We start from the raw sequence: 26,285 nt of genomic DNA, 5'->3' as shown, positions 1-26,285 counted from the left end.
GGGTGACACTGAACACTGGCAAAAAAGGAAGATTTGGCCATGACAGGAAACTTTTTTAAAGTTTAATTATCTAAAGAGTAATATAAAATCCGACTTGACCATTAAGTTGGATTTTAAACTAGTATTAAAACAAGTCCTTTTTTTATTTTTTTTATTTATGTAATTTTGAACACATCATATTTATACAACAGATGCCTATCCAGGCAAATAACATCAGCATGTTACACTCATCGAACTTCAACACAACAGAGCCAAAGGTCACATCATACGGTATGTAAGAGCAAGTATCATTCATACAGCAGAGGTACATTGTCTAGTGCAAAGTATAAAAGCATTTCCCACGTCCAGTGCCCCACATTTAAGCCCTTCCATCTGGGCATCGCAAGAAACGTTAGACAAGGAATTCACAGTGGTCATGTTCCGGTAGAGTCTAGATCCACACAGGTCAATAAATACTCCCGCAGAGGGGACCACACGTCTCAGGGCCTTGAAGATAGTGGGAGCTCTTCAGCATATGTCTCTAGCTGGTCTCTACAATATACCATATCCTTCAACCAGTTGTCCACCTTAGGATGCAGTCTACTTTCCCATGTAAATAGGATGCGTCGTTTCGCCAGTAGCAAGGCTAGATGCACAAATCTACCCATCATACCATGTAGTTGGGGATCGTGACCCAGCAAACACAGCGATGGAATATTTTGTAGGGTTAGTCCTATCATTACAGTGATAAGTGCTAAAACCTTTTCCCAGTAAATAAAAACTGGCTTGCACTGCCATGCTAAATGTATGAAACCGGCCTCCCCTATCCCACATCGCTTACATTCAGCTGAGGCCCGGAGGCCAATCTTCCACGACTTGTGAGGAGTGTAGTATGTCTGATGAATGAATTTGAGGTGAATAATGCGGAGGTTACTGTTTGATGTCAACCTCCCTGTAAGTGAGCATACCTTCATCCAGTCCTCCTCCGTGATGGGAGGATCTATTTCAGTATTCCAGCATATGAGGCTAGCCCCAGAGTGTAGTGGTGTGTCCTGTTGTGCTGCTTTGTAGAGTTTAGTGATCAGTTTCTTTCTCGTCGGGGTCGTAAGTATTATCTGCAGGGCCGACAGTGTCTCCGGTTCAGCCGGGAAGCAAGTGTAGTGATCCTGAATTGCTCGCCTCAAGCGATAGCACGTGAACTAAAATAGCAGTGTAGGATTTTGTATATACGACAAATCGTCTTTGGTAATGTATGTGCCCTCTGGGAATAAATCACTCATCCACGTTATGCCTGCCTCACAAAGGGCTTGTATAGATCCCTTGTCTTGAGCCACTGATAGTGCTGCGTGTCCCTCTATAGGCATAGCTGGGGCATACAAGGGGAGTTTTTGCGCCCGCCGCCCAATCGCTTGCCATGCCGCTATTGTGGTATTTAAAGCATTTATTTCAGCCCTGGGAATATGCCTCTGGGTGTGCGTTAGAATTCCCCTCAGTGGTATTGGATATGCATCCCCCTCCTCCACCGCTACGTGTGGTGTGAAGTCATGTGGTCTATACCAGTAGTAGGCGTATTGTGCCTGACAGCACAGGTAATATACGTAAAAATCTGGTGCTTTAAACCCGCCCCGTTCGTACGTCAATGAGAGTGTACTCCAGCTTAGTCTCGGTGTTTTGCCGCCCCAGACAAGTCGTAGTACCTGTGTTTGAATAGTCTGGAAAAAATGTTTGGTCAACGGGATCGGTATATTGCAAAACAGGTATAGGAATTTGGGGAGTATTACCATCTTTATGACTGATATCCTATCCGCTAGTGATAGTGGGAGATGCAGCCATCTGTCAACCTGAGCGACTAGTGCCGTATATGCTGCACCGTAATTGGCTGTGATAACTATCTCGGGGTCCCTATGAATCCATATTCCCAGATATTTGACAGGGTCCGCAGACCAGACCAGGGGATATTCAACCGTGGGAGCGGCGGTGGTGGCAGTCAGAGGAATAATGACGGATTTATCCCAGTTGATATGTAGCCCAGAGAATAAGCTAAACTTCACGTATTCGTGAAGGACAGGTGATAAATACTTTTGTGGCTCACGAACATAGAGGACCATGTCGTCCGCATACATGGATATCCCCACCGGCCGGTTATGGAAATTGAGGGCTGCTGCTCTGTGGGTCTGCCGGATTTTGCATGCTAGGGGCTCCAGTACGATAGCAAAAAGTAGTGGGGATAGCGGGCATCCCTGGCGTGTACCGCGTCCAATATTAAACGGTTCGGATGTAGCCCCACCTACTCTCACTCTCGCGGACGGGTCGGTGTACAATACCTGGACCCAGCGTATAAAAAGGGGTGGAAATCCCATTCTTCGCAAAATATGTATCATATATTTCCACTCTATAGAGTCAAATGCCTTTGCGGCGTCTAGTAGGACTACTATGGCTGGGAGGTCTGGCTTCAGTACGTGCTGCATAGCAAAAATGGTGCGCAGATTAAGAGAAGTGGAGCGATCAGGAATGAACCCAGCCTGATCTGGGAGTACCAGCATTGGCATTAGTGGTTGTAGTTTTGTAGTGAGAATTTTGGCTAAAATTTTGGCGTCTAGGTTTATTAGAGATAGGGGGCGGTAGGATTCGCAGCGGTCGGGGGGTTTGTCCTTTTTTAGAAGGGTAATGATCAGTGCCTGGCGTAATGTGGGAGGGAGGTGGCCCGATTCGAACGCCTCTGCGTAAATACGTAACAGGTGAGGCGCCAAAATGTCAGCATGGGCTTTGTAGAATTCGGCAGTAAGCCCATCTGGCCCAGGAGCTTTGCCATTCGGGAGTGAACTGATGGCGTCAGTCACATCCTCTACCGTCAGCGGAAGGTCAAGATATTTTCGGTGACCGTCCGATAACCATGCGCAAGCTATGTCATCGAGATAGTCGTTCATGGCCTGCTCATCCATTCCGCCCTTCGAAGAGTATAGCAAGGAGTAGAATTGCCGAAATTGGTCTACTATTGCGACTGAAGAAAAATGAGTCTGTCCAGTGTCATCTACCACACTCTCAACCGGGAGATAGCACGATCTACTTTGTAGTCTGCCAGCTAGTGATCGACTAGGGCGTCCCCCCTCGCCATAACGTCTGGCTACGTATCGCTTCGAGAGGTACTTTATCTCCGTATCAGCAAGGGTGTTGTATTCTGTAATATGTTCGTGTAGGCTAGCAAGTGTAGCTGTCGAAGGTGTATGACTATATTGATTTTCCAGCTCACTGAGTTGCCGCTCTAATGTGGCCAGTCTGCCCCGTATGTCCTTGAGTATCCCCGCTGATGTACTGATGCATGTACCTCTAATAGTGGCTTTGAAGGCCTCCCACAATACCTCTTGTCTCTCTACCGACCCTGTGTTTGTCTCGAAATAGTGGGTAATTTCAGTTTTGATGGTGTCAGCATATATCGGGTCAAGTAATGACTCTGCACGAAACCGCCATGTGAATGGTTTGTGGGAGTTTTGCGGGATGCGTAAGGTGAGGTATACCGGATTGTGGTCAGATAGCGTTCTTGGGAGGGTACAAACCTTGGTCACCCAGTTATTTGCTCCTTTGCTCAGTAGCCAGTAATCCAGTCTGGACCAATTCTGTGTCGCCGGTGTGATGTGAGTGCCCGCTAAGACATCTGTGTGTCGTTGACGCCAAGTGTCTACCATCCCAAAATCTAGCATGCCGTCTTTGATACAGTTAGCAACTTTGACCATCCTCGCACCCTGTGGGTTAGACTTGTCCACTGCGGGATTCAGTTGTGTATTGAGGTCACCCCCCCATATGATGTCTGTCTCGGGCCATGACCGCAATTCCCTGAACATATCCTGGTAGGCAGTAGTGTCGTCCACTACTGGTCCATAGAAGCTGATGATGGTTACTAAGACATTGCCTAATTTCCCCATCGTCATAGCCCAGCGACCTTCATTATCTGTACTGGCTCTGATAGACGTGAACGCTACCCCTGTCTTAACCAGCAGAAGGATCCCCCTCGCATATGAAGAATAGGAGGAAGCTAATCTATAAGATGCCCATCTCTTGGCTACTCTATCCTCTGTTACTTTTGTCAAGTGGGTTTCTTGTAGGAGCGCAATCTGGATATTGTGCCTGTCCAGTTGGGCCAGTACCTGCCTGATTTTCTGTGGATTATTTAGACCCCGGACATTCCATGTGATGCAATTATATGTGTCTCCTGTCATATGTGGTGTGTGGGTACAATATAACCTCTAAGTACCAAATAGTGGTGTATCTGGTGCTCACATACGTTACAATTTAGTGCAAGTACTGTGACATCGTAAACCTCTGGCATTGAAACAATAAAGAAATCCCCCCCTCCCACCACCCACTTCAGCATCCCCAACCTGCTAAAGACATGACCCTCAGAAACCTCCCCAAACATTCCCAGTTTAAACAAGTACAAGTCCCATCGGGGATCACCCATTGGGGGTCGTGACAGCTGTAGCCGTTCCCAGGTGATAGCGGGAGAGGAGCCATCATAAGTTACCATTCCCATCAACCCTGTGGAATGCGGGACCGTACTACAGTATATATAAGCACGGAACAAGGAATATTCATCCCCTTAGATAAGCCGCCCTCAGTGGATATTCGCCCCTTCTCCTCCTCCAGCAGCCTCTCCTGACCATCCCACTCGTAACTCAGCTTGCACCCCCTTACTGTTCAGTCATCAATGTCTGACGTGTGGGATGTGGATTCCGCTTGTTTCCGGCGTCGCAGTGTACGTGCGTATTCCATATCCTGGTTGGGCTTCGTGAAGATCTTCCCCTCCTCCATTTTGCCAATCCGCAGTCGTGCAGGGTACAGCATTGCATACGGAATCTGTTCTTTTTGCAACAGCTTCTTAACGTTTTGAAATTCTTTGCGTGCTGCTTGCACAGTGGCAGTGAAGTCCGGATAAAAGGATAGTGCATTTCCTTGATAGGTAGTCGTGCCCTTCAATCTTGTTATCCGTAAAATAGTGTCACGATCTCTAAAGTCTATGATAGGTCTTGGAGGAGCTCCCGGAGGAGGCCGCGCCGCCAAGGATCTGTGTGCACGTTCAATCGCGAAGAGAGGGGAGAGTTCATCCTTACCACAAATCTCCTGCAGCATCGCCTCCATATAATCTTCCAGTCTCCCCACATTGGTGGACTCCGGCAGGCCCAAAACGCGAATATTATTGCGACGCGATCGCGCTTCCATGTCCTCATTTTTAGCTTGGATGACTTCTAGCAGTTTAGTAATGTCTGAAGTCTTCTCCGCAACTTGTTGGAGTCCATCTTCAGTATCCGTGATGCGCTGTTCCGCTTCTCCTATACGTACCGTGTGTTTATCCAGCTTCGTCGAGAACTGATCCATCCTACCATTCAGCGCTTCGATCTTCCCGTCGATGGCTTGGAGACTTGCCTGTATGGCCGCCAGTGATTTTTCTATAGCCGTAGGTGGTGTTGCAGCCGAATCTATCTCGGAGTCCGAGTTCACAGCTTGCCCTTGTTTATTCCCTTTGCGCAGTTCAAAATTCAGCCGGGGCTGATTTCTATCGGGTTTCCCAATGTCTCTAGAGGTTTGGCGCAGGGCTGTCCTGAGAAGTCATGGCCCTCGAGAGCGTGTTGACTCTTAGCGGTGACTAGCGGAGCTCCCCAGTCGCTATCTTCAAACGCAGTCCCTGCCGGCTGGATAGATGCACTTTTGTATATTACAATCACCAGGTCTCGTGAGCTCGCAGTTGTTGTCAGTCTCCAGCCCCAGTGATAGTGCAGTCCCGGGTCCGCGCCTGCTCGTGGCGCCAAGGAGACAATGAGGCTCAGCCAGGCAGAGGGCAATATGCTAGCAAATCACTTCAGAGGCAGGGCGTTACTCAAATTAATTCCCCACAGTCCAGCAATCCTCAATGTGCATGTAGTGTCAGCCACTACTTTCACAAACGGCTCACACACAGCTCTAGACTGCCAGTCGCGTTGTCTTAGCATGCAGTGTTTCCCCGGCGGGGGCGGGGCACCGCCGCAGCCACGCACAGCAGACAATGTATAATGGGTAATCGCCGATGACAAGGAGGGCGGCAGAGTTCAAAGCCGCTGTCTCCCCCGCAGTTTGGCGTCTCTCAGCGGCGCGGCCCGCACCGCACTACAGCGCCGGGGATTTGCGTAGATGCCTGCCCCTGGGCGTCAGCCGCGATCTCCGTCCCGCCCGCCTTACCGCCGCACGTTGGCTCTTCCAGGCAGCGTCCATGGCCCCAGCTCAAGTGTCTACAATCCGGGCGGTCCTCAGGAGGCTCTCGGCGGCGCTCTGATCTCGGGCCGATGCCAGCAGCCCCGCTGTGCGCGGCTGGCACGAAGGTTAGTCCGCCATTTCCTCGGTGGTCCCAGGCAGCCACGTGGTGTCTAGACTCCTCAATCCCAGCATGAAGAAGGCAGCCAGAAGCGTTGCTAGAATGCCCTAACCAAGGGCAGCTCGATTCCGGGGCTATCGGTCCCAAACACAGGGCTGGGGAGGATAATGCAAGGATGTCTGATGATGGCTGGCAGAGCTGCACTACAGTGCGGCCATCTTGCCGAGCTCCAAGCCACGCCATTAAAACAAGTCCTTGAATAATTTTTCTAGCTAATCCCAAGCTGAAGTTATGCATTATCAGGCGTTATAATGTATTCCAATGCTGTTTTGTGTGACATGTAGCCTTGACATAGTGAAAAATTATTTTCCAGGTTTTTCATGACTAGGACATGTAAAACATAGAATGTACATGTCCTGCTTTTTAAATACCATGCACCATGTCCTATAGGCATTTAGGATCCATCTAAGGGGTGAATTAAACACATTGAAAAGGAAGGTTTAGGCCAGGCTAGTTGTTGTTTTTCCAAGTAGAAATTGGCAGTTTTAACACTGCATACCCAGGCTGCTGGGGTAAGACTTAAGGTACGCTTTGCATTGTCACTTTGGTAGTGCCACAAAATATGCTACAGTCCATTAGTGATATTTAACTAATAGGCACTGGGTACACTTTTGTACCATATACCGGGGACTTATAGGTAAATTAAAAATGCCAGTCAGGAGTGTAGCTAATTTCAACAAGTTTTAGGTGGTCAGAGCACATGCACTGGGACCGGTTACCAGTTTCCCAGCATGCAGACTCAAAAACACCAGCAGCATTATTCTGAAAAAATGGGAGTGACCATACAGAAAAAGGCATTTTCCTACCTTTGTAATAAAGGACTTTTGTACTTTTGAATCCAACATGGGACTCCTCATTACTTTTCTTTAACTGGAGACTTGTGAGGGGACCACAATGACTAGTACTCAACAGTCCTCTGCTTCCGTATGTAACATAGAAAGTTTTGTTGCGCTTGCCATTACCGGACGCTGGACTCAGTCCCCTCACCCTGAAAAATAGCGAAGGAGACATAAGCAGTCAGAGGGAAGATCTGCTGACTCCCTAGCTTAGGTGGGTTGGGGTCCGGAATAAAAAAATAGATTTTGCCACAGGGTTGTTTGACCCCTTGGCAGGGGTTGCCAACCACAGGGAGGACCCGAACTTCGCAAACCCCGCCTTGGTGTTCGCAAACCCCACATCTTGGTGGGGTCACGGAGTGGCCAGTGGTTTCTTCCACATTAATGCCCACATGCAGGCACTGGGCATAACTGTGGCACCCCCAGTACCCTCTTCAGAACACTGCTGGACCTTTGGAAGACAGATGGGCTCCACCTGCTGCTGTGATCTGTGAGGAAAACCCTAAGGGCTGGACCTACACCCACCTGTACCCAGGACCAAGACGTGGTCTCCAAGAGTCAGCTGGCTGCAAGAAGCCCAATTTCTTGACCAGCCCAGCTGTCCAATTCCAGATGGAACTGCCCTAGACCCTGCTGGGGCTTTTACTGGAGTGAGCTCAGATCCCTAAGTAGTGTCCCTAAGGTCCTGTGGTCCTTACTTAAGTGTCAGAGTACTCCTGCTGCCTAACTCTAAAAGCTGAGACTTAGAAACCTTTTCTAGGATTTTCGCATGGAGAACCAACCGAAGACAGGGACAAACCTGCCAAGTCAGTTCAACGAAGTTGTGCTGCTGCTGAGTCAAAGATTCAGCTTTCTCCCTCCCACCCCCGAGTTTTTCTGCAGCAGCAAATCTGTTTCAGCAGGATGTCGAAGATAAGGGATCTGGCCTCATTGAGCCAAGTTACGCTATAGCTTGCAGTTTTGCCACTCTTGAGGAATCTGAACTCCAAAAGTGACTGAGGGATTTTTTTACGAGTTTGGCGGTCCACGGACCACCAAACTAGCTGGGTGCAGTTGAAGCACTCTTCTGAATGCCCCATTATGACCAGGGCGCTCGGGCCGACCTGGGCCCACCGCAACCGCCAGGGATCAGAGATCCGTGGGGGTGGCGCGGCGGATTTGAAGCTGCTATATGCTTGGCAAGGCCCCTGCAGCATCGCCAAGCATATTATGAGTTTCCTCACCACCACACTTTTCATGGCGGTGCGACCGCCATGAAAAGTGGGCAGTGAGGAAACAAAGGGTGCCCTACAGGGCCCCCTTGTGCTTCATGCCATGTGGATGCACACAGGGAGGCACAACATGTACCCCCTGTGTGCATGCACACCAGTACCTGCACAGCATGGACTGCAGCAGTACTGCCTTTGACGTCCCTTTTGTGGTGCCTATTTCATAGGCAGCGCCCTGGGAACGTCAAAGAACCGCCTGCAAAAGGAGAAAAGACCTGATCTGGCAGGCGGTTTGTATATGGGTTAGGCGCAGGGGGAGCAAAAAAAAGAAAATATATATATATATATCATATATATCATATATATTTATATATATATCATACATATTATATATATATATATATTCACTGAAATAACCATAGGTTATAGACCATATATAGTTAGGAATTAGCATTTACAAAACCTTGAAAATTCACTGAAAAAACCATAGGTTATAGACCATATATAGTTAGGAATTAGCATTTAAAAAACCTTATTTTACTCACACAAAACCATTGAAATTCCATATATAGTTAGTTGCACTAACTATATATCGCGCACCCGCAATCCACTGCTGATCATGTCACATATTACATCATTCATGACATGGTCAGTGACATCACTGATGACATCACTGATGACATCTCAAATGACATCACTGATGACATCACTGATGACATCTCATTTGACATCATTCTTGTGCTAATACGATAAACCTCTTCAGACTCTAATATAACCTTAGATACACTCAGTGTATACAGACACTCACACACTGCCACTCATCCATGGAGTTACTCACACACCCAGTCAGTCATGCAAAGAAACAATCTCACCTCCATTTCTTCAACTATACAGTTAAACTCACCTTACTTATTGAAACATATACTAACACATATTTACTCTCTTATACAATCCCTGATACAAGTTCCCAATGATCGATACAACCACTCACTCATTCAGTGGCTCTCATGCACAGTTATTTATATATGCCAACTCTCACATGTACTGTGTTTTACATATGTACTTACTATGACATGTAGCATTGAGATATCCATTCACTCATCAATACACTCATGCACACAGTCAACTGCCCATGTAGCTGTTTCCACATGCACTCTTGAACTCATACACCTAGTGAATAAACTGCTCACACATCTATGCATAGAGTCACACACCTTCCAGCCACCCCCACACAAACTCAATCTCCCATAGAAATACTTGGGCAACCAATTAATAACACATATAGCCTCTCGTATAGCTAATGATCAACACATGCAGCAGTTTACAGAACAACAGACATAATGATGCACAAATTAAGACAGTTTAGTCACTAACCCATGCATTCAGTGAGACACATTTAATCACTCACTCATACAGTCAGTCACGCACCTACTAAATCCTTCATCCAGACACTTATACATCCACTCATTCTTCAATATGTAAGACATATTTTAACTTTACAGAAACATACAGTCACTGGATGTTGTCATCAGTGATGTCATCAGTGATGTCATTTGAGATGTCATCAGTGATGTCATCAGTGATGCCACTGACCATGTCATGAATGATGTAATATGTGACATGATCAGCAGTGGATTGCGGGTGCGCGATATATAGTTAGTGCAACTAACTATATATGGAATTTCAATGGTTTTGTGTGAGTAAAATAAGGTTTTTTAAATGCTAATTCCTAACTATATATGGTCTATAACCTATGGTTTTTTCAGTGAATTTTCAAGGTTTTGTAAATGCTAATTCCTAACTATATATGGTCTATAACCTATGGTTTTTTCAGTGAATTTCAATGGTTTTTTAATAGCAAATATCATAAGCTGTCGAATGTCAAGTACGTGGTAAGAATTTTTTTTTTCGTGTTTATGCACACTGATCTGCTTTGATTGCTGCCCCCCACCCCTCATTTCTATTAGGAGTACTCTCTCTTTGCAGATAGTGAAGGGTAGTTAACGCAGCCCTTTCCCCCTTTGTAATCCGTCGTGCCTGCTTCTCTCTCCATTTGATTGATTGTTCTCTTTGGTTCATTCTCTATTTACAAACAAGCACAGAGTCGCAATACTCTGTTTAGTCTTTGCAGATAGCGAAAAATCGTGTAAAAAAACAAAAGGAATCGAGCAAAATCAGTAGGCCACTAATGGGATCTCTTTTGACCTCGCTAAAATAGAAACATTAGGAACAACCTGTTGAAAATAGCAATGCGTATGTATATAAGCGGCGTTCATTTGTGTTCACAGTACCCCTTGTTGATTGTTTCAATCGAGCATTGAATTGTTCGAAGTTAATTCTCTTAACGATCTTCTCTACCTGCAAACGAGGAAGAATAGGAATATTCTATCTCCCTTTGCAGATAGTGAAGGGTAGGTAACGCAAGCCTTTAACACGTCGTACCTATTTCATTCCTCATTGATTGATTGATTGTCCGAACATTGACTGTTTGGGAATTAGTTCTTTTTGGAGGTATTCCCTGTTTGCAAATAAACGTAGGAAAATCTTTGCAAGTAGTGAAAGGGTACGTAATGCGGACCGTTCTCCCCCGTTGTAATCTGTCATGCCTATCTACTCCCCACTGATTGATGCACCTTTTTCACCCGGACCATTTACTAGAGATACGTCATCTGGCCCGACCAGAGAGCACCCCTAGTGAAAAGGACATATGCAATAATAACGAAGTGATCACTGTATCCTGTTAACAGAAACTTTACCATGAAACAACCTGGAAAGAAAAAAATAGGAAAACGAAAATCAGTAGGCCACTGATGAACATGAACTTTTATTAAACAACGAACAAAGAAACGATAACATAACGTAATGATAAAACCTATTAATGTCCTAGAAACAAGAAAACGTTAAAATATGCCAGTGGTGAGAGACCAGAAAAACAGTAAGAGAAACCAAATCACCCCTCGCTGTCCCACCGCCTGCCACGCCAAAAAAATCGATAGACTAGGGAAAATGCAAGTCAGTAGAACATCCACCCCCACTCTGGAAACTTCCAAGGTGGGGCAGGGTTCCGGCTACGCCCAGCCGGGAGCAGCCCATATAAGGCAGGTCCTGCTGCCACGCCTCGGCCAGGAGATCCTAACGTAGGGTGTAGCCGGAGGAGAGGCCGAGACCAGCGGGACCCGGCCAGGGGATTGCCTTTACAACGCTGAACAGTTGCAGGGGGGGGGAATGTCTCCTCGACCCTCCCCTCTCTCTCCCAGTCCGGCCGCGGTGGCCCTTGAGAGTTGCAGGTAGTCCCGCCACATGCTCTTCCGGTCCGACCACCAACGGTCGGGGGGCCGAGGCCGACGGGATCCGGCTGCAGCCGATAAACCAAGAAACCCGTTCATGGGGCCAGAGCCAGGGGCGTCCGGCCGACATCCACCGGAAGCCCGGCCCGAAGACGGACGGGACACTTCTTTCTTTTATAATGGCTGCGACAACACTGGAGGGGGATGTCTTGCACATGCCTCCGACCCCCCCCTCGTCCTCATCGCCTGGTCCGGCCATAACAAATCTCAAGCGAGACGCCGTGGGGTGCACTGGGAGGGAGAGACGGTGCGAACAGGCCTCTCCCGCCTCCCCAGGTGGAGGCTTCCCAGCTGCACCCTCAGCGCTCCAGGCGGTGGCATCCTAACAACTACAGTGCTGCACAGTTTCGGAACGACCTAGATAACGGTTCTTCCACTGTGGCCATGCTGCAACGTCTCGCCCGGCAGGGTGGAGCCCGTCCGCTCATGTGACCCCGCGATCGCCGGTAGCTGCCGAACTCTCAAAATGGCGGTCGACCTGGCAAGAGCGGGCCCAACATAAAGAAATGGCCCGGTCACTGGTTGACTCCACCACCGTAGTCCTCCACGACCTTGAAGATTCTAGAGGAGCCGCGGGAGTCTCCGACCCCCGATGGGGAATGACTGCCATGATCGCCCGTGGAGTGACGAAACTGTATCCGCGGGACGTCGGCGCTCCCATGCTGGCGCCAGCCTCACTTTGAATTACTACAATCCTGCAGACCTTACTTCCGGTGAAAGCACAGTGTGACCCGGTAGGAAAAATTATTGCACCCCCTCCCCTTTTTGACTGATAGTTCAAACCACCGATCCTTTCCTTTGCCCTTTTAACGGAACTTTGGACTGCCTCCCCCTCTTTTACATTTTCTAGAGAAAACAAAACATTAACCACTACATTAGCATAGCAGTTGACACCAGAACTGTTTTCAAATTGAAAACCAACAACATCTTCAACAGAATCCTTTTTGTTTCTGCTGTGACCCTGCTACAGCACAGGCATTGTCCCCAGCAGTAATTCTGCAATGCCGGTAAGAATAGCTGTGGTGCCTACTGGACTCACTCACCCCCGCGGCGCCCCACGCCGTTTTTTGCTGGGCGGCAACTTACTAGACATCACTTTCGTGCCATCTAGATTTCAGCGCGTTCTGCTGCCTTGGAACTATTCGCACAACAGACCGCTACTGACAAGAATATTTCATTATTGGTGCTGTCAATTTCAATAAATCTATTGGATAATTAAAAAGAAATTGCCACGGTCTCTTCGTTGTTTAAATGTTTTTACTGTTTTTGTTTTGTTGTATATATTTATATGTTATTAAAGTTTTATATTCCTACTACTTTGTTGGAGTGCTATATATTTTTAATGTGACACATAATTGTAAAAACTTTGATGTACAAAGAGTCATTCCTGGAATCTTCCGCTTCAGGCTCGGTCCCCTCCCCAATCACAATACAGGATGGTTTTCAGATAGTAGGAACGCGTGTGCTGTGACGGATCACATCGGGTGTGGGCCTTGATCTACTATAACTCCTTTGAAGAGGGGTGATTCTTTACAGCTGGGGCCATAAACTACATCTGCAGGGCTAGCTGATAGCCTAGGACCGGCCTGGACATTCGGACACAGAGGAAGAGGAGTGTCAGAGGGTGCGGTAGTGAATAGGGCGAAAGGGAGGTGTCGGGCGGGCACAGAGTGTGATTCTCAGGGAAGAGCAGCGCAGATGGGGGAAGGTTTATTGCCCATGCATAAGACAGAGAGCGGTGGTGACCAGTGCCTGGGGGAGATGCTTACGAGGGTGAGGAGCCATGCTACGAATCGACAGCGTGCAGAGAGTGGGTCTGGTCAAGACATCTAAAATGGCTGCCGTGCACGACAAAAGTGTGGCATTTCAAAAAAGGCAAGATGGCGCAGACAATGTTTTTCAACACTTCCTCATTTCCTTCGAATCGAACGTTAACAGACGTTGGGGCATATTACCAAAGTTAAGCGATATTTATCGCTAACGATGCTTACCAACCAATTTTTTACCACTAAGCATCGTCAGAAATTATCGAAGATAAACCTTACTATTATCAAGGTTTATCGCAAATGCGATAATAAACGGCCGCAATGCATGAATATCGCTAAAAACTCAGCGATATTCATGCATTACCGAGCTAATACTCTTAGCCATGTTATCCACCTCCCATTGGATAACATGGCTAAGAACTGCTCAGGGCAGGTGTTACTTTTTGGAGATATTCGCGCTTAGCGCGAATATCTCCAAAAGTTGGTAATAGGAGATAGATATCTTGCATGTTGTAATGCAAGTTATTGTGGTATATGGAACTCATACCATAATCTCTCAGGAAAGCAGAAACTGATCCTTTTGGGACCGCCTAAAAAGGCCTAGGGGGTGAGGAGTACTCTACTTTGCCCCCTTTTCACGTTCCGAACTATTTTATTTTACTCTCTTCTGTAATTACACAAAATACCAGCGATAAGATGCATCGGAGACACACAGTGAGAGAAAGGAGGCCGGAGATGAAGAAGACATGTCAAATACACATTGGAGATAATATAGTGGCAGAAGGGAAGTAAATATGAGTAAACTTACCATGTAACATAAAAATGTTGCACTCTATACTATAAGTCTCATTTTATACTACAATCACTTCGCTACAACCTCATAAATTAAAAATAAAAATAAATAATGTCTCAAACAATTTTTGATTTCTAAATATAAATTTATTCTTCAGAATTTTCTAAATTTGAAACAACTAGTAACATGTCCTCATCAGTAATTTCCTCTTCAATCATCTCATCTGGAATCTCCTCATTAAAAGTCTGCAATGATGATTCTTGTAACTCTATGGTCTCCAAACACTCGATAAATTCGCCATCAAGAGATTGATCAAAAAAATCATTCAAGTCATCTCCTCCTTCTGACAATATTTCATTATTGGTGCTGTCCATTTCAATCAATGTAGTGGAATCATTCAAGTCATCTCCTCGTGACAATATTTCATTATTGGTGCTCTCAATTTCAATCAATGTAGTGGAATCATTCAAGTCATCTCCTCCTTGTGACAATATTTCATTCTTGGTGCTGTCCATTTCAATCAATCTAATGGAATCATACAAGCCATCTCCTCCTTGTGACAATATTTCATTATTGGTGCTCTCAATTTCAATCAATGTAGTGGAATCATTCAAGTCATCTCCTTGTGACAATATTTCATTCTTGGTGCTGTCCATTTCAATCAATCTAATGGAATCATACAAGTCATGTCCTCCTTGTGACAATATTTCATTATTGGTGCTCTCAATTTCAATCAATGTAGTGGACAATTCAAAAGAAATTGCCACGGTCTCTTCATTGTGAGCCATTTTATTTTGAAATTGCTTGCTGTAAATTGCAGAAAAAAATAATCACTTTCATTTATCGTTTTTAGTAATACATAATATAAAACTAACTTCATCAAGTATTTAGTATAACAGAAGGACTGCAAATAAATAACAGAAAACATTTTTCAAATTATCTTCAAGTGTACAACATAGTTCCCCTTACAAATTAACAACTCACCTTTTTAAAAGTAGCAGAAGTGTTAGTACTGTGTAAATCAAACACCAGAAATTCACCACCAAAAATTCCTCACAAATGTACCTCAGACAGTAGTATCACAAAATGGCTGTGGTTTCCTCTCATTTGACATATATACATAACCAATTAACTTTCATCACACACAAATACAAAACCAAAGTAACATTTTAATTGGTTCTAAATTTCAACACTTTCAAATGTGTTTTCCCCATGCAATTTTCCATAGGACATTTACATACGTCTACAGCCTGAATGGCTGAACGGAATTACACCAAACTTGGCAAAATGGTACATCAAACCTAAGAGGTCAGGAAGGATCTACTATGCCCCCTTATGGTCATTTCCCCCTTCGCTTTGGCCTCCTCTTGTCTCTCAATCCTACCGAGGGACAAGATGGCGGCCGCTACGGACTGTTTGGAATGTTGACAGACGCCGGAGAACCAATCAGCTTCGCAAAGCTCCGTAACGCGAAAAGTACGCGAAGCGGAGCGCTGTTACAGATATATATCTTTTTTTCAACGTTAATTTCTCAAAATCCACTGGAGCACATATATTGAGACCTAGCAAAGGCACATCGGGCTACCAGTCCCTAATATTTTGCCAAGTTTCGTGCAAATCCATTCAGCCGTTCGATTATTATTATTTTGTTTTTTTTTTGCCCCGCGGGGCCCTTTTAAAACCTCCACATCAAACCTAGGGGGTCAGCGAGGATCTACTATGCCCCCTTATAGTTATTTCCCCCTTTGTTTTGACCTCCTCTTGTCTCTCGATCCTACCGAGAGACAAGATGGCGGCCGCTACGGACTGTTTGGAATGTTGACAGACGCCGGAGAACCAATCAGCTTCGCTTCACAAAGCTCCGTTGCGCGAAAAGTCCGCGAACCAGAGCGCTAACCGGTCCGCTGTTACAGATATATATCTTTTTTTAGACGTTAATTTCTCAAAATCCACTGGAGCACATATATTGAGACCTACAAAAGGCACATCGGGCTACCAGTCCCTACAATTTTGCCAAGTTTCGTGCAAATCCATTCAGCCGTTCGGGCTAAAAGTGAGGCCAACCGCCCTATGGAAAACTCAATGTTAAAAACACGTTTTGGGACCCCCCTTTTTTCTCGGCCCCCACTGGACGAACCCCCCCCAAATTTTCAAGGGCTGCTCAGAAACAAAATGTGCCATTTTCCTGAAAATTTCAGCCGATTCCGTCCACAAACGCCAAAGTTATTAGACATAGAATTTTCAAAAAACCCATAGAGAAAAAATCCTAACTATATATACCTACTGGCGACCGCCAGTAGGTAATATATATATATATATATATATATATATATATATATATATATATATATATATATATAAAGGCTCCGATTTTCCAAAGATACCCAGCCGGGTTTACAGGAAAAAAACAGCACTCTCAAAGGCAGCAACAGATATTTTTTAGCAGAACGGTTTATTCAAAAAAGCAGACGCGTTTCGGGAATGAAATCCCTTCGTCAGTGTTAACATCAGAGCGCCATAGATGACACCCTTATCTATGTTCATGAATTATATTAACACAAACAATGGACTAAAGCATGTAAGTATATGCTGCGCGCCATCTTAGAACGCGTACATTCCATAGACATTGTCAACGTGAGATACAGAAATTCTTCTCCCATGTTTCAAATCATATTTAAAACATCCGCAAATGCATTATGCGCTTACTCAATGAACAATCTCGCCGTGTATCGGCAGACGTTTGAATGGACATTTTGGTCCAAAAACACGTACCTGAGAAAAATGGCATTTGAAAAAATGCACAATTAGAGTGAAGATCACAGCATTAGGAAAAAGGCTCAACTGAGCAAAATATTGCCGTGGATCGGCAATTGCAACCCCATATCAGGTTGCTATGTTCTCAAGCCAGTGAAAAAACAAAATTTACATATCCCACCCTGACAATAAAACTATCTTTTACTATATACATCTTCAGAATTCCACCCAGTCAATTCATCAAAATTATCGCAAACAAATTTACACAGTTTCTCATAAGTCACATCACAACCCAACATTTTCTTAGCCCAAGTGAGAGGCAAGTTCCTCCCCTATATTCAGTCCCTTGGGTGCCCTGGTCTCAAGATCTATGATGAATCTAGATTCTAGTCTTCTAAGGGCCTGTAATCGGTTACCTCCTCTCGGGTTTTCAGCAACTTGGTCTAGGCAGAAATATCTTAGAAGATTTCTGTCACTCTTATGTTTGATGGCAAAATGCCGTGCTACTGGATAGCTGAAATCTTTATTGGCAATTGCCCGCATATGCTCCAATATCCGGAGTTTAACAGGATTGATGGTACTAGCCACATACCTCAACGGACAAGGGCAAACCAAACAGTAGACTGCGTGATCTGTGTGACAAGACATAAATTTAGTTATTTTTTTGCCACCTTTGCAACCTGTCACATCATATGCTAAAGTTCTTTTACTTGCCGAACAGGCTTTACATTTCCCACAGGGGAAGAAACCTTTTGCATCTTTCAGAGTTCCTAATTGTTTCTCCTGGGGTGGTAGATAACTGTGGACCATCTCATCTCGCAGCGATCTTGCCCTCCTATAGGTAATAGAAGGCACATCAGGAATATCAGGACCCACAATTGGGTCGGATTTAAGGATGTGCTAATGTTTAGACAAGATAGATCTTAATCTAAATGAATCCGCAGCAAACGGTGTGATCATGCGGAATTGAACCTCTTTAGAAGGGATGGTCTTTTTCTTTTCAAACAGGGTGCTGCGCGCTATTTTTCTGACTTTATTCAAAGTTTCTTGAAGCAGGTTTAAATTGTATCCTCTGTTGCGGAATCTCTCTATGCTGTCCGTGGCAGCTTGTTCAAAGTCTTCATTATGGGTGCAATTACGTTTTAATCGTAAAAATTCCCCGTATGGAATATTGGTGATAAGTTTACGGGAATGGCTGCTTGAAGCGTGTAAAACGCTATTGCCAGCAGTCGGTTTACGATAAAGTTGGGTGCTGATCTGACCATTCCTCACACTCACTTGTAAATCCAGGTAACTAACCTTTCCTTTGTTAATTTCCCCTGTGAATTTGAGGTTGCACTCATTGTCATTTAGCACTGATATGTACTCATTAGCCTCTTCTATAGACCCACTCCACACTAGGAACAGGTCATCGATATACCTGCTCCAAGCCACTATCTTGTTATTCCAAGTGGCATTTCTGGGGGCCCAGGCTACCTGCTCCTCCCACCAGCCTACGAATAAATTCGCATAGCTGGGGGCGAAGCAGGAGCCCATCGCCGTCCCAGAGCACTGTCGGTATATTGTATCCTGAAAGAGAAAGATGTTATTATAGAGACAAAATCTTATAAGTTCCAATAACATCTTATTATGCAAAGCAAATCTCAATTCTCTTTTGTTCAGGAAAAATTCGACAGCGGTGAGTCCTTGTTCATGATCTATGCAAGTATAGAGACTTGTAATGTCCAAAGTAATTAGTACATATGAAGGTTGCCAAGCGAGAGATTCCACTTTTTCAATAAAGTCTGTGGAGTCTCTGATGTACGATTTCAGAGACAAAACAAAACCAAACAGAAAATGGTCTAAGAATTTAGAAAGGTTCTCTGTAAGACCTCCTATGGAGGAAATAATTGGTCTTCCAGGGGGATTGTAGATGTTCTTATGTACCTTGGGCAGATGGTAAAAACAAGGTAAAATAGGGTTCATGGTTTTCAAAAAGAGATATTCATCAAGCTCAATCATCTGTCGGTCATGCCACTTTTTGAGCAATTGTTATAATTCTTATATGCTTGTCAAATAATCCTTTTTCATAATGACATTATAGCACGACTAATCCTCAAGCTGACGTTTTGCTTCTGCGACATATTGTGGTCTAGACATGATGACTATGTTGCCTCCTTTATCGGAGGGTTTGCAAACAATTATTTTGTCCTCCATCAAGCACTTCACCGCTAGCTGTTGTTCCTTGGTAATGTTATGGTGCTTCTTTTGGGGTTTGAATTCTGTCCTCATGGTGGCCAGATCTCTGGCAACCACATCTGCAAAAATGTCGATGGCGTCCACCGCAGTCTGGGGGACAAATCTTGAGGCAAGTTTAAAATTGCCCTTCGGTGCTTCTTGCTCTATGTTGACATTATCCAATCTTTGGGTTAAGGTGTTACTTGTTGCATTTGTCTCCATGTCACCATCTTGTCTAAGATTTTGTAAGACTTCACAGGCTGTAAGATCATTTACAGATAAGAGATCAGTGTCTTTTTTGTTTCTCAAATATTTTGATTCCTTCGTAGTTGGTTTAGTCTTAAAAAACTTATGCAATTTGACTTTCCGAATAAATTTATATAGATCTATGCGTGTCTGTGTATATTCCATATTTTTATTCGGACAAAAAGTGAGTCCAAGTTTCAACACGGACTCTTCTGCTGACGTTAGTGATCTTTCGGACAGATTTACAATGGTGAGCTGGTCTGGGGTATTCACCACCTGCCTCTCCTTTGGCTCCTGGTTACTCGTGTAGTTGTTCTTGTTTGTCCTCTGCCTCTTCCCTTTCCAGCCTCCTTGTCTTATTTGTCTGCGTCTTCTGGGGGCTTGTTCTTGCCGCCACGGAGCCAGCTCTCTTGTATCACTTTGAACTCCTGTTGAAAAGGGGTTTTATTTGTCGATGTCACAGACGTTGTTGTAAGGCCAGACGTTTCATCTCCAGAACTTTCACTCACAATGAGATCAGAGTCCGAAGTCTCAACTCTTGTCTCCGTTGCGGCTTTCGGCATCTGATTTTTTCTAGCCACTTCTTTGTGCGGTTGGTCATATTTTTTATGGAAGGTTAAGACCCTCCCCATAGCATAATCCCGCTCATCCCGGTCAAATTTTTCTTGTTTTCTAAGTTTAATTTTGGTTTCATATTTCTGAAGTCTCTTTTTCATGTTGGCCCTAAGTTGTTCTTGTTCCTCTTTGTTGGCGTTATGTGTGATCAACTCTTCCAGCTCCTCTATCTCTTTAACGACCTTGTCACGGTCGCTCCATGCGAATTGGATCAGGATCTCCAACATGCCTTTGCAGGAGTTGGCTATATGTGACACCCATGTTTCCAATAGCTGGGGGTCTGGGTTCTCATACGCGGGTACTGTAAAGATCCGAAGACCTCGAGGCACCCTCTGTACCTCTATGTACCCCTGTAATGATGTTCCCTCCCACCATTTGCGCAGTTCCCGTTCATACAATTTTTCAAGTTTTTGGAACTGTGTAGATAGGGTGTTGGAGACAGCCACATTCGACACTGGTGGCGGTTTAGAAATGTCTGGGTTTTTATTCTTAAAGATGTCTCCGGCCGCATCGCGGCGCTCTGACATGTTAAACATGTTTTCTTAGAATCACAATTCTTCGGTATCCCGGTCCCGGGAACCAGAATCAAGGCCCACAGATCACGCAGTCTACTGTTTGGTTTGCCCTTGTCCGTTGAGGTATGTGGGTAGTACCATCAATCCTGTTAAACTCCGGATATTGGAGCATATGCGGGCAATTGCCAATAAAGATTTCAGCTATCCAGTAGCACGGCATTTTGCCATCAAACATAAGAGTGACAGAAATCTTCTAAGATATTTCTGCCTAGACCAAGTTGCTGAAAACCCGAGAGGAGGTAACCGATTACAGGCCCTTAGAAGACTAGAATCTAGATTCATCATAGATCTTGAGACCAGGGCACCCAAGGGACTGAATATAGGGGAGGAACTTGCCTCTCACTTGGGCTAAGAAAATGTTGGGTTGTGATGTGACTTATGAGAAACTGTGTAAATTTGTTTGCGATAATTTTGATGAATTGACTGGGTGGAATTCTGAAGATGTATATAGTAAAAGATAGTTTTATTGTCAGGGTGGGATATGTAAATTTTGTTTTTTCACTGGCTTGAGAACATAGCAACCTGATATGGGGTTGCAATTGCCGATCCACGGCAAGATTTTGCTCAGTTGAGCCTTTTTCCTAATGCTGTGATCTTCACTCTAATTGTGCATTTTTTCAAATGGCATTTTTCTCAGGTACGTGTTTTTGGACCAAAATGTCCATTCAAACGTCTGCCGATACACGGCGAGATTGTTCATTGAGTAAGCGCATAATGCATTTGCGGATGTTTTAAATATGATTTGAAACATGGGAGAAGAATTTCTGTATCTCACGTTGACAATGTCTATAGAATGTACGCGTTCTAAGATGGCGCGCAGCATATACTTACATGCTTTAGTCCATTGTTTGTGTTAATATAATTCATGAACATAGATAAGGGTGTCATCTATGGCGCTCTGATGTTAACACTGACGAAGGGATTTCATTCCCGAAACGCGTCTGCTTTTTTGAATAAACCGTTCTGCTAAAAAATATCTGTTGCTGCCTTTGAGAGTGCTGGTTTTTTCCTGTAAACCCGGCTGGGTATCTTTGGAAAATCGGAGCCTTCATTTACTTAGGCAAACACCATCGCGTTATCTAGCACCCGCCCTCAGAGTGACTCGCGTACTTGGTGTTTCGGAGCTACAATATATATATATATATATATATATATATATATATATATATATATATATATATATATATATATACATACAATGTAACAAACATATTTTAACAATGGTATTAAAAATAGCACTATAAATCAATATTCTTCCCTACAATATTTCTGACGAGGATTTTTTTGATGTCACCCCATGATATTATGGTAAATGGTATTTTCAACTCTATATTTTGGATAAACACCAGAAATACAGGTAGCATTAAGCTGGTGCCAGTCTGGAAAGATCATCCAAAAAGTACTTTTCACGCATACTGGCAACATTAATGTACCTTGAGCACCTTGTGTACCTTTATAAACAGAAGTGGGAAGTTTGCATACCTTTGGAAAATAATACTCAATGACAATACCACGTCATCTACAATTAAGGGGGGGTGGGCTGGTCCGTGACGAATTTCTAGCTAATGTACTTGAATTGAAAAAAGGTCTCAGCTTCTCTTGTCATGTTCCAGCAGCAGTCATATACACAGGGGCAGCATTGTTATCACGCCTGTCGGTGCTATATGTGTTAGCTGAAACAGGAATATGCTGTGTATTCTGAACTGTCCAAGTGTAGACTTTCATATATTGCTTGTGTTTCCTGCATGAATAATGTGGGACTTCCTTCATGCACATTTGTGGCTCTGCAGTGTATGTGAACCAGCTCAAAAACACCGAGTAGAAACCTCTGAATCGAGAGCACTATAGCCCTTGAACTTGCACAGTCTTTTTGTGGAAGGACATCTACTGTGTTTCACCTGTCATTCTCCTTCCAAAGAAACTATATACACACACTCTATTTTCATGCATCACCCCATCATCGAACCAAACTGCAGAAACCTCACAGAATGAGGATGAGGAACAAAGAACCACATAGTATCTGCTTCACCACTTATCATGCATTAGAAAAGTTTGTTCATTTTTGATTCATTCGACATACCCGGCAAAAGAAGGCCATCCTGTGCAACTAGAGTATATCCACAAAATCCATGATACTGAATAGGAAGTCTCTCAAAGTTAGCTGTGTTTTCTGGGAAAAACCACTCTTGATCTTTGAAATTAGAAACATTAATTCTCTTTCCTGGAAAAAAAGAAAGAATTTTGATCAAGGAATGTCTTATAATTTCAAAATTGGTAATACTTTAAGTGTTAAGCTTAAATTGTTAGAAACGGAATAACATAGATGTTAGATTTGTAAATTTCCTAAAGCCCATGAAAGAGTTAAAAACACGTGTAGAGACCTGTTGAAGATGCAAAACATACTGATTTACAGGAAAGCCGGTACCTTCTTGTAAAATGAGGATATGATAGTTATCTAGTGGGGGATGTGGAGTTGGGCCTTATTAGAAAATCCCCCAATTCTGCAAGAAATGCTACATCAAGAGATGAACCACCAGCTGAATAAAAGCGGAAAACGGCCACCACATAATTTCCCTCCAGAATTTGAAGAATAAACATTTACTACCAATATGAGACCCTTAGTGTCCCTGGACGCAGTGCAGAAGTGTACTATCTATAGGAAGAAAGGCAGTGTGGTGTGAAAATATATTAACCAAAGAAAAGTAATATTTTAATACAATGTTGCCATCTTTGGATTGGTTTGCAAAAAAACAATATATAAAATATGTAAAAAAAAATATATATAGATATCAGTGGTACATTTTGGCAGCACGATAGTTTGGTGAATGTCTACATTAACAATGCAAATGCGTTAATTAGGAGACCTTCTTCACGAGGCTGCAACATGAAGTTTGAGACATGGCAGTCTTCAACAGGGAGGATGTTACAAAACACACAGCTGTTTTGCATGTACTTACTTATACATCACCGCTCCTTTTATCTTTCTTCATTATCCTGTTACACTATAGAATATCTCTTTTACTGCTAATTTAACTTAAAGTCCTCCCAACGCATCAGGATAATAAGAACCGCAATGCTATTCACCTTGCTTTTCAATATATTGACAGGGTCATAAACAAGCATTAACAATGCAATAGGTCTCGCACTGACATTATTTTGAGCTATTGACATTGTAAATGACATTGTTTTTTTGTTTTTCTTTTGTAAAACCTCAATAAAATGCATTGTAATTTAAAATGGCAATTGCTAAAAAAAGATTAAATGCAAAACCCATTGCATTTACACTAGTGTGAGCTATTGGCATTGTAAATTGTACTGACTTTTATTAATGCGAATGTAATATATGCAATAAAGAGAGGAAAGCAAACACCATCAGAAAACAAGTGAAACGCAAATAACATATGTGGAAACAGCAATCAACGGAAGAACACATACACACAACAGTTTCTCCCTCTCACTCAGGCACACCCAGCTACACAGGCTAGCGCACATAGGTAGGCCCAAGGTAACTTAATTTTTTCCCCACACACATATACCGAAAGCCACAAAATTGTCAGTCAGTCCCCAGATAAACAACTCTACGCAGCTCAGACACATTGCAGGTCTACTTTAGAAAAGTGGTGTTTGTGCTAGCTGGTGCTACAATAGGAGCAGTACTAGAACTTAACTGCTGTGGAGGGAAGTGACAACACGTGTCTAGAACAAAGTAGTGGCTGCAGCTCACAGGATCAGAGCCTGTGTTGGGGAGAGCAAATTGATAGTGTGGAAAAGGAAACAAACATCAAAGAAAGCGGTGAGCGGCAGCAAAGAACAGTGAAGGTGTTCACCGGTCTTGGGCTACTTTTTCTCAGATGTGAGTAAATGCAACTGATCCATACACATCTGTCTGAAAAATTACCAATTGCAATATAAAAATATAAAAAAAGTAACAAGGAACCCATGGAATGTAATTGGTGCCCGTTCTGAAATGATCCATCGGAAACAATAGTCTGAAAGTCAGGGGTGCATGGAAACTTACAACGTATTATCACACATAACGGATATGTTCAAGATTTGAACATCGGAATTCTTCTGGAACTTTGCACCCAGCACATATTCGTTATGAGTTCAATAACTTATTTAAACTCTCTCCTGTGTTCTATTTGCCAGGTCTTCCTGTAGCCGCTTTGAGTCAAGATGGGTTGGTTCATCTGTGCCTGCCCACAGATGCTTAGTTATAGAACTGCAGTCATTAGTGCATTGACTGAAATCTTTCCAGTTGGAACGCGGGATCCGCGGCTTGGCTCCAGATCTGTTAAGCAGTTGTACTATATTTCCTAATATACCAGTTTCTCTGCTGTACTGTAGGGCTGGGGCAGAGTCCGTCGTCCGTGAGTGAACCCCACGTCAGAGAGAATCCTCCGGATGGACCTGCAGGAGGCACACTGATGGAAGCGGCGTGAAACATATACAGTGACCGCAGTCTCCTGACTGCATGATGCAGCAGGGCCCTGTCCCTGACCCAGTGCCCTCGAGTTGGCAGGCCCGGGCTGCTCTGAAATAAAATTGCCGGCGGGCAGCATTGCCATTATTAGTTCCTGGGCCTGTCCTGTCCCAGCGTGGGCCGGGAAAGCAAATAGGAGCGGCATTGAATGAAAGTGGGAAAGTGAAAGCACAAGCGCGCCATGCATGTGTTGTCGTGCGAGCCTTACGCATGCACATGGCCTGTCCGGGCGTGTGCGTGCACATGGCCTGTCCAGATGTGTGCGTGCACGCCTGCCCGGGTGCGTGCACATCTCCTGTCCCCCTCCGCTAGCAAAACCGACGACAATAGGTCTCGCCAAGGCGTACAGCGCATGCGCATGTGCAGCATCACTAGGCGAGACCTAAATATGAGCAGTCTACCTCCAGCAAGCAACCCTTTGTGCAAGCCTGCCTTCCTGCAAAATTTCCCTTGACCTGATAATGGAACCGGGTCTAGCACGGTAACACTGCCTGAGATGAGGACCCCCTACTTAAGAGCACAATCCTGTCACCCAGTTATATCTCCCATCCCTCAACATGCACAAGTTGCCATCCACCCTCGGTTCCGTAGCAGTTATAAGAAGTTCTGAGCAATTTGAGGGTACTAGTGACCTGTAGGAGCGGTACCATAGACAACATCATTTAGAAGGGAATACGAATAACTAATACCCAAACGTCATTGGTCCACATTGGATCAAAAGCAACATTACGTTGGAAACATTTTTGGGTTCATTTTTTGAGAGGTCGAGCTTTTTATTTGAGGAAAGAGAAAGATGCATGCATTGGTAAATTTCATCCTGTAAACTTCAGATAGGGCTAAAGGGAAAAAAACGAACTAAAAACAGAAGCATGCCCTTATGTCATAATTTTTGCAAAAGTACCCAAATTAGGTGTGGTCAAAATAGAGACCAAAGAGCAACTTATGGCCAAAGTTCTTCAATGGATTAATAAAAATGCGAGGTTGTCCCACAATCTTAGTAGTTACTTCATCATGGCAAGAAGAGTGGCCTAGGTGGGCCACAACCTAAAACTTCAAAAGGGGATTG

At 44.2% G+C, this 26,285-nt stretch overlaps 1 protein-coding gene across 1 annotated transcript in view; it reads right to left on the bottom strand.

Moving 5' to 3' along the window:
* The window catches only part of CFAP206 (cilia and flagella associated protein 206), a 603,144-nt gene that overhangs the window by 207,711 nt on the left and 369,148 nt on the right, over positions 1-26,285 (bottom strand). The window contains exon 10 of the mRNA XM_078648188.1: positions 22,817-22,957. Coding sequence (XP_078504314.1) covers positions 22,817-22,957 — 141 coding nt within the window. The remainder of the gene's footprint in view (positions 1-22,816; positions 22,958-26,285) is intronic.

The sequence above is a fragment of the Lissotriton helveticus genome, chromosome 6 (assembly GCF_964261635.1).
Source record: "Lissotriton helveticus chromosome 6, aLisHel1.1, whole genome shotgun sequence".
NCBI classification, from domain to species: Eukaryota; Metazoa; Chordata; class Amphibia; order Caudata; family Salamandridae; genus Lissotriton; species Lissotriton helveticus.
This window is presented reverse-complemented; position numbering and strand designations above follow the sequence as displayed.